Source organism: Ranitomeya imitator, chromosome 5 (assembly GCF_032444005.1).
Source record: "Ranitomeya imitator isolate aRanImi1 chromosome 5, aRanImi1.pri, whole genome shotgun sequence".
In the NCBI taxonomy this organism is placed as follows: domain Eukaryota; kingdom Metazoa; phylum Chordata; class Amphibia; order Anura; family Dendrobatidae; genus Ranitomeya; species Ranitomeya imitator.
Window position 1 is genome coordinate 155,035,303 of NC_091286.1, and position 17,975 is coordinate 155,053,277.

The 17,975-nt window shown below is 46.9% G+C and overlaps 1 protein-coding gene across 2 annotated transcripts in view; it reads left to right on the forward strand.

The window, feature by feature from the left end:
- The first annotated feature begins 2,280 nt into the window (after positions 1–2,280).
- Positions 2,281–17,975, forward strand: part of EFCAB2 (EF-hand calcium binding domain 2) — a 68,591-nt gene continuing 52,896 nt past the window's right edge. For both annotated transcript variants that reach the window (XM_069767932.1, XM_069767931.1), the window contains exons 1-2: positions 2,281–2,315; positions 17,045–17,129. In XM_069767932.1, the coding sequence (XP_069624033.1) occupies positions 2,291–2,315; positions 17,045–17,129 (110 nt within the window). In that variant the 5' untranslated portion in view covers positions 2,281–2,290. The remainder of the gene's footprint in view (positions 2,316–17,044; positions 17,130–17,975) is intronic.

The window sequence follows — 17,975 nt, forward strand, 5'->3', positions numbered from 1 at the left end:
GATCCTGCTCGCACACACATAAGGCTGCCGTCACACTCACAGTATTTGGTCAGTATTTTACATCAGTATTTGTAAGGCTGCCGTCACACTAGCAGTATTTGGTCAGTATTTTACATCAGTATTTGTAAGCCAAAACCAGGAGTGGGTGATAAATACAGAAGTGGTGCATATGTTTCTATTATACTTTTCCTCTATTTGTTCCACTCCTGGTTTTGGCTACAAATACTGATGTGAAATACTGACCAAATACTGCCTGTGTGACGGCAGCCTAAGCCAAAACCAGGAGTGGAACAAATAGAGGAAAAGTATAATAGAAACATATGCACCACTTCTGTATTTATCACCCACTCCTGGTTTTAGCTTACAAATACTGATGTAAAATACTGACCAAATACTGCTAGTGTGACGGCAGCCTTACAAATACTGATGTAAAATACTGACCAAATACTGCTAGTGTGACGGCAGCTGTTGTGAATTCTGTTGTCGAGCTCCCTCCTGTGGTCGTGAATGGTACTTCGGCTGGTTCTGTCCATGGGCTTTCTCTGGTGGTTGTGAGTGGGGCTGCGGCTTCTGAGTTTCCTTCCACAGGTGACGAGGTTAATTCGTTAGCTGGCTGCTCTATTTAACTCCTTAGATCTTTGCTCCATGCCACCTGTCAATGTTCCAGTATTGGTCTAGTTCGCTCCTGGATCGTTCTTGTGACCTGTCTTCCCAGCAGAAGCTAAGTTCCTGCTTGTTTTTCTCTTGTTTGCTATTTTTCTGTCCAGCTTGCTATTTTGATTTTTGTCTTGCTGAGGTACTGATGTAAAGCAGAGCTCAGGCCCTATTGAACCATATTTTTATCTCATATCGAAAAAAACGGGGTGACAGGTTCCCTTTAAGTATACAAATTGTCCCCAGAGGTGGAGGAGCATTGGCTGATCCTTTAAATGGGTTATCCAGGTTTTGTTTTGTTTTTTCACTATGGGCCCCAGAACTAATAGGCAGATAGTCTACCCTGTTCTCTGCTGGCACAGACCGCTCCGGCTGGCGATTCAGTGACTTCTGTTGACAGCTTCTCTTCCGTGCTGCCCTGTTGACGGGGCGTTACTGCAGACGTCGTGCTGAAGGACAGCCGGCTCCCTGCTGTCAAATGTGGAGAGCTGGCTGTCAGTCAGAATGACGCTGACAGTCACGCCCTGTCCACAGAGCAGCACGGAAGAAGAGCGGTTCTGTGGATGAGGAGCAGTTGAATGGCCGGCGCCAGTACAGCACGCTGGTAGTTGCCTGTTTTTTAGGCCCATAGTAAAAAATATAAAACCGTCCTGGACAACACCTGTAATGTGTAGTGGCCTTCTACCTCTCCCCTCGACAGATGATGTCAAAGCGTTTTTAGATCTGCAGGGAGTTATCATGTGGCCGAGGAGACTGCCAGCAGCCCCATAGACAGCACATGGACGATTGCCCATTCCAAGCCTTCCTGTGTATGGCGGAATGGAGACACAGTGCTGTCAGCCCAACGATCGTCCGGCTGACCGCTATCTGATGTGTATGGCCACAGTACAACCATATGCACGGTGGGCTTTACACGGGCGCAGTGTGGGGCTCTGGAGCAGGAATGTTCAGGAGGTGTTAAATATATGCAGAAAAGAAAATCTCTGTTGCCCATAGCAACCAATCAAAACACAGCTTTACTTTTTTATAGCACTCTTAAAAATAAAAGCTGTGCTGCTATTGGTTGCCATTGGCAACAGAGATTTTCTTTTAGGAAATTTTCATAAATCTCCATTACTACTCCCTGTAAGGAAATTATAGCAGGCAACCCCAAAACTACAGCAGAATGTAAGATATGGAGGACTGCACAACCTATAGACACCAGGCAGTCAGGGCCTGGAGCAGCTCAAGTCCTGCGTGCTGTGGTCGTGGACCTATCTGTGGACAGTGTGGCTCTTCTTCATGCTCTTCCTCGTCTACATCCTGAGGGTCCCGCTGAAGATCAATGACAATCTGAGCACAGAATGTTTTTGAACACGCTGACACCCAAATTTTACGATGCGCTGACTGACACATCGTCCCTCATCTCCGGACTTATTTTGATATTTGAATGGTGGTACTTTCGGAAGTATGGAACTTCATTTATTGAGCAAGTCTCTGCAAGGGTGGGAAGAGCAGAAATCACTTTGACGACATGAAAAAAACCCTACACCCTGCAGAGCACAGCGCCCCCTCCAGGGCTTCCAGTGCGGGTCTCCTCTGGCCGCAGCGGGCTCAGCAGCGGGACGCGTCGCTATGGAAACTAAGCACAACAGTCATGGCGGAGGAGAAGGAGGCTGCAGGTGAGTCACACGGTCCGGGCTCAGCACGCGGCAATACAGAGACCGGCCATGGGAATCACTAGTGATAAAGCATGGCGTCATACACTGCAGCAGGCGGTGCAGTTATTTACCCGAGGGATCATTGCTTCCATCAGATCTCCCGGGATCATCAGTGCTGTGCACATTGCCGGGCAGCAGGTCACCACTAGGCAGCAGGTCACCACTAGGCAGGAGGTCACCACTAGGCAGGAGGTCACCACTAGGCAGCAGGTCACCACTAGGCAAGAGGTCACCACTAGGCAGCAGGTCACCACTGGGCAGGAGGTCACCACTGGGCAGCAGGTCACCACTGGGCAGCAGGTCACCACTGGGCAGGAAATCACCACTAGGCAGCGGGTAACCACTAGGCAGGAGGTCACCACTAGGCAGGAGGTCACCACTAGGCAGGAGGTCACCACTAGGCAGCAGGTCACCACTGGGCAGCAGGTCACCACTAGGCAGCAGGTCACCATTGGGCAGCAGGTCACCACCAGGCAGCAGGTCACCACTAGGCAGGGGGTCACCACTGGGCAGCAGGTCACCACTGGGCAGCAGGTCACCACTGGGCAGGAGGTCACCACTAGGCAGCAGGTCACCACTGGGCAGCAGGTCACCACTAGGCACCAGGTCACCACTAGGCAGGAGGTCACCACTAGGCAGCAGGTCACCACTAGGCAGGGGGTCACCACTGGGCAGCAGGTCACCACTGGGCAGCAGGTCACCACTAGGCAGCAGGTCACCACTAGGCAGGAAATCACCACTAGACAGCAGGTCACCACTGGGCAGCAGGTCATCACTAGGCAGCAGGTCACCACTAGGCAGCAGGTCACCACTGGGCAGCAGGTCACCACTAGGCAAGAGGTCACCACTAGGCAGCAGGTCACCACTGGGCAGGAGGTCACCACTGGGCAGCAGGTCACCACTGGGCAGCAGGTCACCACTGGGCAGGAAATCACCACTAGGCAGCGGGTAACCACTAGGCAGGAGGTCACCACTAGGCAGGAGGTCACCACTAGGCAGGAGGTCACCACTAGGCAGCAGGTCACCACTGGGCAGCAGGTCACCACTAGGCAGCAGGTCACCATTGGGCAGCAGGTCACCACCAGGCAGCAGGTCACCACTAGGCAGGGGGTCACCACTGGGCAGCAGGTCACCACTGGGCAGCAGGTCACCACTGGGCAGGAGGTCACCACTAGGCAGCAGGTCACCACTGGGCAGCAGGTCACCACTAGGCACCAGGTCACCACTAGGCAGGAGGTCACTACTAGGCAGCAGGTCACCACTAGGCAGGAGGTCACCACTAGGCAGCAGGTCACCTATGGGCAGCAGGTCACCACTGGGCAGGAGGTCACCACTAGGCAGCAGGTCACCACTGGGCAGCAGGTCACCACTAGGCAGTAGGTCACCACTGGGCAGGAGGTCACCACTAGGCAGCAGGTCACCACTAGGCAGGAGGTCACAACTGGGCAGGAGGTCACCAGTAGGCAGCAGGTCACCACTAGGCAGGAGGTCACCACTAGGCAGCAGGTCACCACTAGGCAGATATACCTGACTTATGGGCAATGCTAACATGACTGGTGGGGGCCGCCAGAGGGGCCACAGACTGCAGCACAGATGGACAGCGCCTTCAGGACCACAATCTGCTCTTTTCAGTTAATTTTCCACTAGTAAAAATAGCTGATCCTGAGTTAGAGGGGTTTCTTGGTTATTGGGAACCGTGACGGAGCCAAATTTTTGAAATCTGACCACTGTCACTTTATGTAGTAATAACTCTAGAATGCTTCAATAAATTCCAGTCATTTTGAGACTCTTTTTTTCGTGACACATTATACTTTATGATAATGGTAAATTTAGGTCGATATGTGTTGTGTCTATTTATAAAAAACGATCAGAAATTTGAGAAAAATGTTAAAAATTAGCAATTTTCAAACTTTGAATGATTATCCCTTTAATCCAGACAGTCATATCACAGCAAAACATTAATAAATAACATTTCCCACATGTCTGCTTTATATCAGCACCATTTGTAAAATGATATTTTATTAGCATTTTAGGAGGTTTAAAAATGTAGCAGCAATTTTTCATTTTTTCAATGAAATTTACAAAATTTATTTTTTTAGGGACCTATCTAGGTTTGAAGTGACTTTAGGGGTCACACATATTAGGAAGCCCCCCAAAGTTATACCATTTTAAAAACAGCACCCCCTGACATATTGAAAACTGCTGTCAGGTAGTTTATTAACCCTTCAGGTGCCTTTCAGGAATTAATTCAAAGTGACATGACAGAACTGAAAATGTGTATTTTTACCACCTAAATATCGCTAACTTCTAAACAGATTACTACAGCCATCAGACTCTAAGGCCACTATTTGGTCATGAATTGCCATGACAAACATCAGGACCACACAATCATGATCTGAGGGTGCCGATGGGGATAAAAAGGGAGAAGCCACACTCTGTTAACCATTTAGAATGATGTAGTCACTGTTGACAGCAGCATCTAAGAGGTTAAACAGATTTGGACGGTGCAAACACTGATTGTGGCTGATGCAGCAAGTTGTCAGCTATAGTGTACAGCCGACAGCTGCTGGATTGTCACCTGTATGGGGAGGCTAGTCTCTTATATCTCAGGTCAGTCCAAAGACGTATTGGCGGTCATTAAGGGGTTAAAAATAATAAGATGTCTTTTACTCACCGTTCAGTATAAAGGGCAGATGGGGTCACTTTGGCCTCCATTAGGCCTCCATGCTGACATCGTCACAATGCTGAAGTTGGTTTCTTATTCGGCAAATTTTTCTTTTCTCACTATACAAACAGCTACAAAAATTATAAAACTGGCACAACGATGGGCATCAAAGTGGGCGCCGAAGGGCGTTAATGAAAGGGTTAAATGACTTTGGGTCACTGATATCACACAGACATATAGAACAGGGCCCCACATCAAAACCAGGTCTTTTCAGCCTGGCCCAAATGGGTTCTGGGCATCAGAACTGGCATCAAAGTGGTCAAACAGTCGATTTTGGCCATTTGAATAAGTAACTGGTGCTTTTAAGGGGTTAAATGACTTTGTTCCACTGATCTCACACTAAGAATACACAGATTGTGATGCCACGCATCAAACCCAGGTCCTTCTAGCCTGGCCCAAATGGGTTCTGGGAATCAGAATTGGCATCAAACTGGGAAAACAGACCATTTTCACAGATTTAAATAAGTAACTGATGTTTTTAAGGGGTTAAATTACTTTGGCCACTGATCTCACACATATATTACATGCATTGCATCAAATTCAGCTCCCTCCAGCCTGGCTCAAATAAGTTCTGGGCATCAGGACTAGCATCAACGTTGGCAAACAGCTAATTTTCACAGATTTGAATAAGTAACTGATGTTTTTAAGGGGTTAAATGAGTTTGGGCCACTGATCTCACACAACCATTTCATACATAATGATGGCCCACGTCAAATCCAGGTCACTCCAGCCTGGCCCAATCTTGTTCTGGGCATCAGAACTGGCATCAAAGTGCACAAACAGCCCATTTTCACAGATTTGACTAAGTAACTGACGTTTTTAAGGGGTTAAATGCCAATTCAGATGCCCAGAACCCATTTGGGCCCGGCTGGAGGGACCTGGGTGTGATGCAGGGCATCACTATCTGTGTATTCTTAGTGTGGTATCAGTGGAATAAAGTCATTTAACCCCTTAAAAACATCAGTTACTTATTCAAATGGCCAAAATCGACTGTCCCCTTTGATGCCAATTCTCATACCCAGAACCCATTTGGGCCTGGCTAGAGAGACCTGGTTTTGATGTGGGGCTCCCTGTTCTATATGTCTGCAGTGTGAGATCAGTGGCCCAAAGTAATTTAACCCTTTCATTAACGCCCTTCGGTGACCACTTTGATGCCCATTTTTGTGCCAGTTTTATAATTTTTGTAGCTGTTTTTAAGTGTATTCACATCAGGGCACCTCACTGCATTGTATGTTATTATTGTGATGTTTATTATTTGTTGTTAACCCTGTAATAAACAAATGAAAAAATTGCCGAATAAGAAACTGACGAATAAGAACCTGAACGAATAAGAAACCAACTTCAGCATCGTGACAGTGTCAGTCTTTGCACGCGGACACAACAGTGTTGGGTACCACACAGATAGGTACATTAGATTAGATGCTGATCTAATGTGTATGATTAGCATGTAATGTGCATCTCATGTTTACTGCTTTATTAATACAGCTATTGTTTGATTCATAGAATTCAGCTGTATATAAACAATGTTGCATTTTTTTCTTATGGCCAAACATTTTTATTTTCTGCTTGGTTACCACAATACTTGAATAGCAATCTACGTGCCAGTGGAATAACAGGTAACCACTGGGCGCCACAGCCATTATTCAGCGCAAATTCAGAAAAGCTTATGCTCATTTTGGTGTCTTCAATGCAGAGGAAAAATGCACAGTCATGTCACAGTACAGGGATAATGCACACAGGGGTGTAATAATAGTGTAATAATGTGCACAGTGATGTCACAGTACAGGGATAATGCACACAGGGGTGTAATAATAGTGTAATAATGTGCACAGTGATGTCACAGTACAGGGATAATGCACACAGGGGTGTAATAATAATGTAATAATGTGCACAGTGATGTCACAGTACAGAGATAATGCACACAGGGGTGTAATAATAGTGTAATAATGTACACAGTGATGTCACAGTACAGGGATAATGCACACAGGGGTGTAATAATAGTGTAATAATGTTAACAGTGATGTCACAGTACAGGGATAAAGCACACAGGGGTGTAATAATAGTGTAATAATGTGCACAGTGATGTCACAGTACAGGGATAATGCACATAGGGGTGTAATAATAGTGTACTAATGTGCACAGTGATGTCATAGTACAGGGATAATGCACACAGGGGTGTAATAATAGTGTACTAACGTGCACAGTGATGTCATAGTACAGGGATAATGCACACAGGGGTGTAATAATAATGTAATAATGTGCACAGTGATGTCGCAGTACAGGGATAATGCACACAGGGGTGTAATAATAGTGTAATAATGTGCACAGTGATGTCACAGTACAGTACAACAAAAGTGAGTACACCCCTAAGTGAAATTGGCCAAATTGTGCCCAAAGTGTCGATATTTTGTGTGGCCACTATTATTTTCAAGCACTGCCTTAACTTTCATGGGCATGGAGTTCACTAGAGCCTCACAGGTTGCCACTGGAATCTTCTTCCACTCCTCCATGACGACATCACGGAGCTGATGAATGTTGGAGACCTTGTGTTCCTCCACCTTCCGTTTGAAGATACTCCACAGATGCTCAATATTGATTAGGTCTGGAGACATGCTTGGCCACTCCAGCACCTTTACGCTCAGTTTCTTTTGCAAGGTAGTGGTCATCTTGGAGGGAGGTGTGTTTGGCGTTGTTATCATGTTGGAATTCTGCCCTGCGGCCCATTTTCTGATGGGAGGGGATCATGCTCTGCTTCAGTATGTCACAGTTCGTGGTGGCATTATAGTTTCCTCAGTGAACTCTAGCTCCGCACAGCCGACAGCACTCATGCAGCCCCAAACTATGACACCCCCACCAACATGTTTGACTGTAGGCAAGACACACTTGTCTTTGTAGTCTTCACCTGGTTGCTGCCACACACTCTTGACACCATCTGAACCTAATAAGTTTATCTTGGTCTCAGCAGACCACAGGGCATGGTCCCAACAATCCATGTCCTTGGTCTGCTTGTCTTCAGCAAAGTGTTTGCGGCTTTCTTGTGCATCTTTAGAAGAGGCTTCCTTCTGGCACGACAGCCATGCATACTAATTTGATGCAGTGTGAGACGTATGGTTTGAGCACTGACGTCTTCTCATAGCCTAGGCCATCTTTATGTAGAGCAACAATTCTTTTTTCAGACCCTCAGAGAGTTCTCCATGAGGTGCCATGTTGAATTGTTATATTTTCAGTGAAAAGATATAATAAAATATTTACAAAAATATGAAGAGTGTGCTCATTTTTGTAATATACTGTAGGAGACACTGGAGCTGGAGCATATACATCACTGGAGACACTAGCTGGAGAATATACATAATTTAGGAGACATTGGGGCTGGAGCATATACTTCCCAGAAGACACTGGAGTTGGACTACATAGAATAGGAGACACTGGCTATCATATATACATTAATCACCGGAGACATTGGGGCTGGTGTACTCATAACAAGAGACATTTGGGCTGGTACATGCATTACAGGAGATATTGGGGCTGGTGTACGCATCACAGCAGATATTGGGGCTAGTGCACGCATCACAGGAAACAATAGGGCTGGTACATGCATCACTGGAGACATTGGGGCTGGTGCATGCATCACCGGAGATATTGGGGCTGGATCCTGCGTCACCGGAGACATTGGGGACTGGTGCATGCATCACCGGAGACATTGGCGCTGGTTCATGCATCAAATGAGATAATGGGATTGGTGTACGCATCACCGGAGACATTGGGGCTGGTGCCCGCATCACAGGAGATATTGGGGCTGGTGTACGCATCACAGCAGATATTGGGGTTAGTGCACGCATCACAGGAAACAATAGGGCTGGTACATGCATCACTGGAGACATTGGGGCTGGTGCACGCATCACCGGAGATATTGGGGCTGGTTCCTGCATCACCGAAAACATTGGGGACTGGTGCATGCATCACCGGAGACAATGGAGCTGGTTCATGCGTCAAATGAGATAATGGGATTGGTGCATGCATCACCAGAGACATTGGGGCTGCTGTACACATCACAGCAGATATTGGGGCTAGTGCACGCATCACAGGAGACAATAGGGCTTGTACATGCATCACTGGAGACATTGTGGCTAATGCACGCATCCCAGCAGACATTGGGGCTGGTGCACGCATCACTGGAGACATTGGGGCTGGTGCACGCATCACAGGAGAAATTAGGGCTGGTTCCTGCTTCACAAGAGACATTGGGGCTGGTGCACGCATCACTGGAGACACTTTGGGGCTGGTACACACATCACGGGAAACATTGGAGCTGGTGCACGCATCACAGGAGACATTGGAGCTGATTCAAGCATCACATGAGATATTGGGGCTGGTGCACGCATCACTGTAGACACTTTGGGGCTGGTGCACGCATCACTGTAGACACTTTAGGGCTGGTGCACGCATCACCGGAGACATTGTGGCTAGTGCACGCATCACTGGAGACATTGGGTCTGGTGCACGCAACACGGAAGAAATTGGGACTGGTTACTGCATCACATGAGACATTAGGGCTGGTGCACGCATCACTGTAGGCACTTTGAGGCTGGGGCATGCATCTCTGGAGACATTGGGGCTGGTGTCACAATCCAATTTTGGATTTGTGGCAGCTCTGGTTCCACTTTGTTTTAAATGTAGATTATTTCCTTTCAGGCCAGCGGAGGTTAATGTCAGTTTCCCCTGCTGGCAACTTGCTGCAATTGTAGAGTTGCTAGGTCAGCTGATGTGGGTGGTGACCACTCCCACCATCCTTTAAATGGTCACCTGATGCATCAGCTGACTATTGGTGATAGAGTTTCTCTATGGAGACCAGCCTTGCAGTTGCAGCTCTCTGGTATCAGCTACTTCTGTTATGAAAGGTAATTCAGTACCACAATGGACATAGAGGTCAGCGCACATACAGTGACCTGGCAATAACCCAAAAAACAAGAACGAGCTCTGAGACGTGGGAACTCTGTTGACCGCAATCCCTAATCCTCTCCAACCACACTAAAGGCAGCCGTGGATTGCGCCTAACGCTCCCTATGCAACTCGGCACGGCCTGAGAAACTAGCTAGCCTGAAGATAGAAAATAAGCCTACCTTGCCTCAGAGAAATACCCCAAAGGAAAAGGCAGCCCCCACATATAATGACTGTGAGTTAAGATGAAAAAACAAACGTAGAGATGAAATAGATTTAGCAAAGTGAGGCCCAACTTTCTGAACAGAGCGAGGATAGGAAAGGTAACTTTGCGGTCAACACAAAACCCTACAAAAACCACGCAAAGGGGGCAAAAAGACCCTCCGTACCGAACTAACGGCACGGAGGTACACCCTCTGCGTCCCAGAGCTTCCAGCAACCAGTAAAAAACAAATTGACAAGCTGGACAGAAAAAAAACAGCAAACAAATAGCAAAGAGGAACTTAGCTATGCTGAGCAGCAGGCCACAGGAACGATCCAGGAGGAAACTGGTCCAATACTAGAACATTGACTGGAGGCCAGGATCAAAGCACTATGTGGAGTTAAATAGAGCAGCACCTAACGACTTCACCACATCACCTGAGGAAGGAAACTCAGAAGCCGCAGTACCACTTTCCTCCACCAACGGAAGCTCACAGAGAGAACCAGCCGAAGTACCACTTGTGACCACAGGAGGGAGCCCTGCCACAGAATTCACAACAGTACCCCCCCCTTGAGGAGGGGTCACCGAACCCTCACCAGAGCTCCCAGGACGACCAGGATGAGCCATATGAAAGGCAAAAATAAGATCGGGACCATGGACATCAGAGGCAAAGACCCAGGAATTATCTTCCTGAGCATAACCCTTCCACTTAACCAGATACTGGAGTTTCCGCCTTGAAACACGAGAATCCAAAATCTTCTCCACAATATACTCCAACTCCCCCTCCACCAAAACCGGGGCAGGAGGATCAACAGATGGAACCATAGGTGCCACGTATCTCCGCAACAATGACCTATGGAATACGTTATGTATGGAAAAAGAATCTGGAAGGGTCAGACGAAAAGACACAGGATTAAGAACCTCAGAAATCCTATACGGACCAATAAAACGAGGTTTAAACTTAGGAGAGGAAACCTTCATAGGAATATGACGAGAAGATAACCAAACCAAGTCCCCAACCCGAAGTCGGGGACCCACACAGCGTCTGCGATTAGCGAAACGTTGAGACTTCTCCTGGGACAAAGTCAAATTGTCCACTACATGAGTCCAAATCTGCTGCAACCTGTCCACCACAGTATCCACACCAGGACAGTCCGAAGACTCAACCTGCCCTGAAGAGAAACGAGGATGGAACCCAGAGTTGCAGAAAAACGGTGAAACCAAGGTAGCCGAGCTGGCCCGATTATTAAGGGCGAACTCAGCCAAAGGCAAAAAGGACACCCAGTCATCCTGATCAGCAGAAACAAAGCATCTCAGATATGTTTCCAAGGTCTGATTGGTTCGTTCGATCTGGCCATTAGTCTGAGGATGGAAAGCCGAGGAAAAAGACAAGTCAATGCCCATCCTACCACAAAAGGCTCGCCAAAACCTCGAAACAAACTGGGAACCTCTGTCAGAAACGATATTCTCTGGAATGCCATGTAAACGAACCACATGCTGGAAAAACAATGGCACCAAATCAGAGGAGGAAGGCAATTTAGACAAGGGTACCAAATGGACCATCTTAGAGAAGCGATCACAGACCACCCAAATGACTGACATCTTTTGAGAGACGGGAAGATCTGAAATAAAATCCATAGAGATATGTGTCCAAGGCCTCTTCGGGACCGGCAAGGGCAAAAGCAACCCACTGGCACGAGAACAGCAGGGCTTAGCCCAAGCACAAATCCCACAGGACTGCACAAAAGTACGCACATCCCACGACAGAGATGGCCACCAAAAGGATCTAGCCACTAACTCTCTGGTACCAAAGATTCCAGGATGACCAGCCAACACCGAACAATGAACCTCAGAGATAACTTTATTCGTCCACCTATCCGGGACAAACAGTTTCTCCGCTGGGCAACGATCAGGTTTATTAGCCTGAAATTTTTGCAGCACCCGCCGCAAATCAGGGGAGATGGCAGACACAATTACTCCCTCTTTGAGGATACCCGCCGGCTCAGATACACCCGGAGAGTCGGGCACAAAACTCCTAGACAGAGCATCCGCCTTCACATTTTTAGAGCCTGGAAGGTATGAAATCACAAAGTCAAAACGGGCAAAAAACAACGACCAACGAGCTTGTCTAGGATTCAACCGCTTGGCGGACTCGAGATAAGTCAAGTTCTTATGATCAGTCAAGACCACCACGCGATGCTTAGCTCCTTCAAGCCAATGACGCCACTCCTCGAATGCCCATTTCATGGCCAGCAACTCTCGATTGCCCACATCATAATTTCGCTCAGCAGGCGAAAACTTCCTGGAAAAGAAGGCGCATGGTTTCATCACCAAGCAATCAGAACTTCTCTGCGACAAAACAGCCCCTGCTCCAATCTCAGAAGCATCAACCTCGACCTGGAACGGAAGCGAAACATCTGGTTGACACAACACAGGGGCAGAAGAAAAACGACGCTTCAACTCTTGAAAAGCTTTCACCGCAGCAGAAGACCAATTGACCAAATCAGCACCTTTCTTGGTCAAATCGGTCAATGGTTTAGCAATACTAGAAAAATTGCAGATGAAGCGACGATAAAAATTAGCAAAGCCCAGGAACTTTTGCAGACTTTTCAGAGATGTCGGCTGAGTCCAATTATGGATGGCTTGGACCTTAACAGGGTCCATCTCGATAGTAGAAGGGGAAAAGATGAACCCCAAAAATGAAACCTTCTGAACACCAAAGAGACACTTTGATCCCTTCACAAACAAAGAATTAGCACGCAGGACCTGAAACACCGTTCTGACCTGCTTCACATGAGACTCCCAATCATCCGAGAAGATCAAAATGTCATCTAAGTACACAATCAGGAATTTATCCAGGTACTCTCGGAAGATGTCATGCAAAAAGGACTGAAACACTGATGGAGCATTGGCAAGTCCGAATGGCATTACTAGATACTCAAAATGGCCCTCGGGCGTATTAAATGCAGTTTTCCACTCATCGCCTCGCTTAATACGCACAAGATTATACGCACCACGAAGATCTATCTTGGTGAACCAACTAGTCCCCTTAATCCGAGCAAACAAATCAGATAACAATGGCAAGGGGTACTGAAATTTAACCGTGATCTTATTTAGAAGGCGGTAATCTATACAAGGTCTCAGTGAACCATCCTTCTTGGCTACAAAAAAGAACCCTGCTCCTAATGGCGACGATGACGGGCAAATATGCCCCTTCTCCAAAGACTCCTTCACATAACTCCGCATAGCGGCATGCTCAGGCACAGATAAATTAAACAGTCGACCTTTTGGGAATTTACTACCAGGAATCAAATCGATAGCACAATCACAATCCCTATGCGGAGGTAGGGCATCGGACTTGGGCTCATCAAATAAATCCCGGTAATCAGACAAGAACTCAGGAACCTCAGAAGAGGTGGATGACGAAATAGTCAGAAATGGGACATCACCATGTACCCCCTGACAACCCCAGCTGGACACAGACATGGATTTCCAATCTAATACTGGATTATGGACTTCTAGCCATGGCAACCCCAACACGACCACATCATGCAGATTATGCAACACCAGAAAGCGAATAACCTCCTGATGTGCAGGAGCCATGCACATGGTCAGCTGGGTCCAGTACTGAGGCTTATTCTTGGCCAAAGGCGTAGCATCAATTCCTCTCAATGGAATAGGACACTGCAAGGGCTCCAAGAAAAACCCACAACGCCTAGCATACTCCAAGTCCATCAAATTCAGAGCAGCGCGTGAGTCCACAAATGCCATGACAGAATACGATGACAAAGAGCAGATCAAGGTAACAGACAGAAGAAATTTTGACTGTACCATACCAATGGTGGCAGACCTAGCGAACCGCTTAGTGCGCTTAGGACAATCAGAGATAGCATGAGTGGAATCACCACAGTAGAAACACAGCCCATTCAGACGTCTGTGTTCTTGCCGTTCAACTCTGGTCAAAGTCCTATCGCACTGCATAGGCTCAGGTTTAAGCTCAGGTAATACCGCCAAATGGTGCACAGATTTACGCTCGCGCAAGCGTCGACCGATCTGAATGGCCAAAGACATAGACTCATTCAGACCAGCAGGCATAGGAAATCCCACCATGACATCCTTAAGGGCTTCAGAGAGACCTTTTCTGAAAATAGCTGCGAGCGCACCTTCATTCCACTGAGTGAGTACGGACCACTTTCTAAATTTCTGACAATATACCTCTATTTCATCCTGACCCTGACACAGAGCCAGCAAATTCTTCTCTGCCTGATCCACAGAATTAGGCTCATCGTACAGCAATCCGAGCGCCAGGAAAAATGCATCAATATTACTTAATGCAGGATCTCCTGACGCAAGAGAAAATGCCCAGTCCTGAGGGTCGCCACGCAAAAAAGAAATAACGATCCTAACTTGTTGAACTGGGTCACCAGAGGAGCGAGGTTTCAAAGCCAGAAATAGTTTACAATTATTTTTGAAACTCAGAAATTTAGTTCTATCTCCAAAAAACAAATCAGGAATAGGAATTCTCGGTTCTAACATAGAATTCTGAACCACAAAGTCTTGAATACTTTGTACTCTTGCCGTGAGCTGATCCACACATGAAGACAGACCTTTAATGTCCATTGCTACACCTGTGTCCTGAACCACCCAAATGTCTAGGGGAAAAAAAAGGCAAAACACAGTGCAGAGAAAAAAAAATGGTCTCAGAACTTCTTTTTTCCCTCTATTGAGAATCATTAGTACTTTGGGCCTCCAGTACTGTTATGAAAGGTAATTCAGTACCACAATGGACATAGAGGTCAGCGCACATACAGTGACCTGGCAATAACCCAAAAAACAAGAACGAGCTCTGAGACGTGGGAACTCTGTTGACCGCAATCCCTAATCCTCTCCAACCACACTAAAGGCAGCCGTGGATTGCGCCTAACGCTCCCTATGCAACTCGGCACGGCCTGAGAAACTAGCTAGCCTGAAGATAGAAAATAAGCCTACCTTGCCTCAGAGAAATACCCCAAAGGAAAAGGCAGCCCCCACATATAATGACTGTGAGTTAAGATGAAAAGACAAACGTAGAGATGAAATAGATTTAGCAAAGTGAGGCCCAACTTTCTGAACAGAGCGAGGATAGGAAAGGTAACTTTGCGGTCAACACAAAACCCTACAAAAAACACGCAAAGGGGGCAAAAAGACCCTCCGTACCGAACTAATGGCACGGAGGTACACCCTCTGCGTCCCAGAGCTTCCAGCAAGCAGTAAAAAACAAATTGACAAGCTGGACAGAAAAAAAACAGCAAACAAATAGCAAAGAGGAACTTATTTATGCTGAGCAGCAGGCCACAGGAACGATCCAGGAGGAAACAGGTCCAATACTAGAACATTGACTGGAGGCCAGGATCAAAGCACTAGGTGGAGTTAAATAGAGCAGCACCTATCGACTTCACCACATCACCTGAGGAAGGAAACTCAGAAGCCGCAGTACCACTCTCCTCCACCAACGGAAGCTCACAGAGAGAACCAGCCGAAGTACCACTTGTGACCACAGGAGGGAGCTCTGCCACAGAATTCACAACATACTTCTGCCATTTGGAGTCCTGTTTCTGTGTCATCTGCGGTGTGGAGCGTGGCAGCAGAGTCTGGAAGCTAAGTGTTGTGTTTATAACTTGTCTTTCTCGTGTTTGTCACTGTCCCTTGTGTTTTACCACGTGCACTGGTGAGGCTAGCGCCCTTACCAGCCAGTGCACTAGCCAGGGCAGTGCGAGGTGACAGAGAGGGACGAGGTTCCTGATGGCAGCGGGGGAAGGACCCGCTTAGGGCGTTAGGGGAGTGTAAGGACAGGCTCAGGTTGGAGCTCAGGAAGTGTCCATCCCTCATTCCCTATCGGTAGGGCCTTCCTCTACCCATTTCCATCCCTTTGTTCGTCATGCTGTCAGCTTAGCGACCCCCTGGTGGGATCGTGACAGCTGGTGCACGCATCACAGGAGACATTGAGGCTGATTCACACATCACATGAGACATTGAGGCTGGAGCACACATCACTGTAGACACTTTGGGGCTGGTGCACGCATCACCGGACACATTGGGGCTAGTGCACGCATCACCGGAGACGTTGGAACTGTTGCACGCATCTCCGGAGACATTGGTGCTGGTGCACGCATCACCGAAGACATTGGGGATGGTGCACACATCCCAGGAGGAGACACTTTGGGGCAGATGCACACATCACTGGAGACATTGAGGCTGGTGCACGCATCATGGTAGACACTTGGCTGGTGCATAAATCACAGGAGACACGGGTTTCCGCTGCTGTCTTCATTTGTGGATTGTCCCACCCACAGAGTACATCCAGATGCTGGCACTGGCCAGTATCAGGACATAGTACTTCCTTGCATGCACTGCACTATTCAGCAGTGAGCACTTCATGCTCGCAGTCCTGAGGAAAAGGTCATAGTGCTGGGGTGACAGTGCATGTACCCACAGAGAGGGCTCTGAGTGCCACCTCTGGCACGCGCTCATATATTTGCCAACACTGCTATCGGCTATAATACGTTCAGGTTCAATCCATGAAAAACATCCAAATGAGCTCTTGCTGTCATTCTTACAGGTTTTTTTCTTATTAGTTTCCTTTTAAACAAATGAATACATTATTATTACTATTTTGCAGACTGTTAATTGCTATACAATTGCTGCATAGTGCATATTTTTTTCTTTTCTTTTTATATTCATTGTAATTGTTTTAATGGTACACCTTTTGTCTCCTGCCCAATCACACAATTTTGGATATTCCAATGTTTAGTATAGTTTATATTGCCTTTTGCTTGTCATTTATAGAGGCTCTTGTGTCCGATCTCCAAAAAAGAATTACAGAAGCATTTGAAGTTTTTGATCATGAAAGCAACAGAACCGTAGATGTCAGGTAAGATGGTGTTAATCTTTTTTACAGTGACATTGGTACACCATGAGTCAAATGCTTGCCAATTTTGTCAGGATTAAATGCTCTCATAGTGGGATCTTAACGGACGCTATTTTTGTCTGTGAAGGGCTGTGGAACCCTTTCTAGTCGTTTGGAAGCCATATTGGTGTTATGTGGATGGTTATTGATCAAAATGGGCATCTGGTAACAATACGTTTCCAATGCAGTTGCTGCTGAAGGGTAAATACATTGCTGGTGGCTATGCAGAAAAATCAGCTTTTTACTAGGAGTACTAAGGGTACTAAGGGTCAGGAAACGCTGCGTGTTTGATGCTGCGTACAGCCGCAGCATCAAACCCGCTGCGTCCAGATGTTACAGCATATTGGAGGGGATTTTTGTGAAATCTCCTCTCCACTATGCGTTAAAAGATGCATGCGGCATACCCACGTAAACGGACATGTGGCTCGTCTTTTCAGAATGCAGCATATCCGTCGCCGCATCATAAATTTCTCATAGACTATCATTAGGGTATGTTTCCATTGTCAGGTTTGGCTTAGTATTTGCTCAGGATTTGACGCAGGTAAAATCTGCACCAAATCTGCATCAGAGGTCACTGGCAGGTCACCTGCGTTTTTTACATGCATTTTTGATGCATTTTTTTATGCGAATTTGTATGCGTTTTTTGTAAGCTAAAAGAAGATATATTATTTAACAAAAAAAAAGATTTGTGATGTCATTTCTGGTCCTACCTCCTCTTTAGCATTTGTCCAACCCACACTCCATTAGATAGATAGATAGATAGATAGATAGATAGATAGATAGAAGGAATGAGATAGATAGATATAGGAT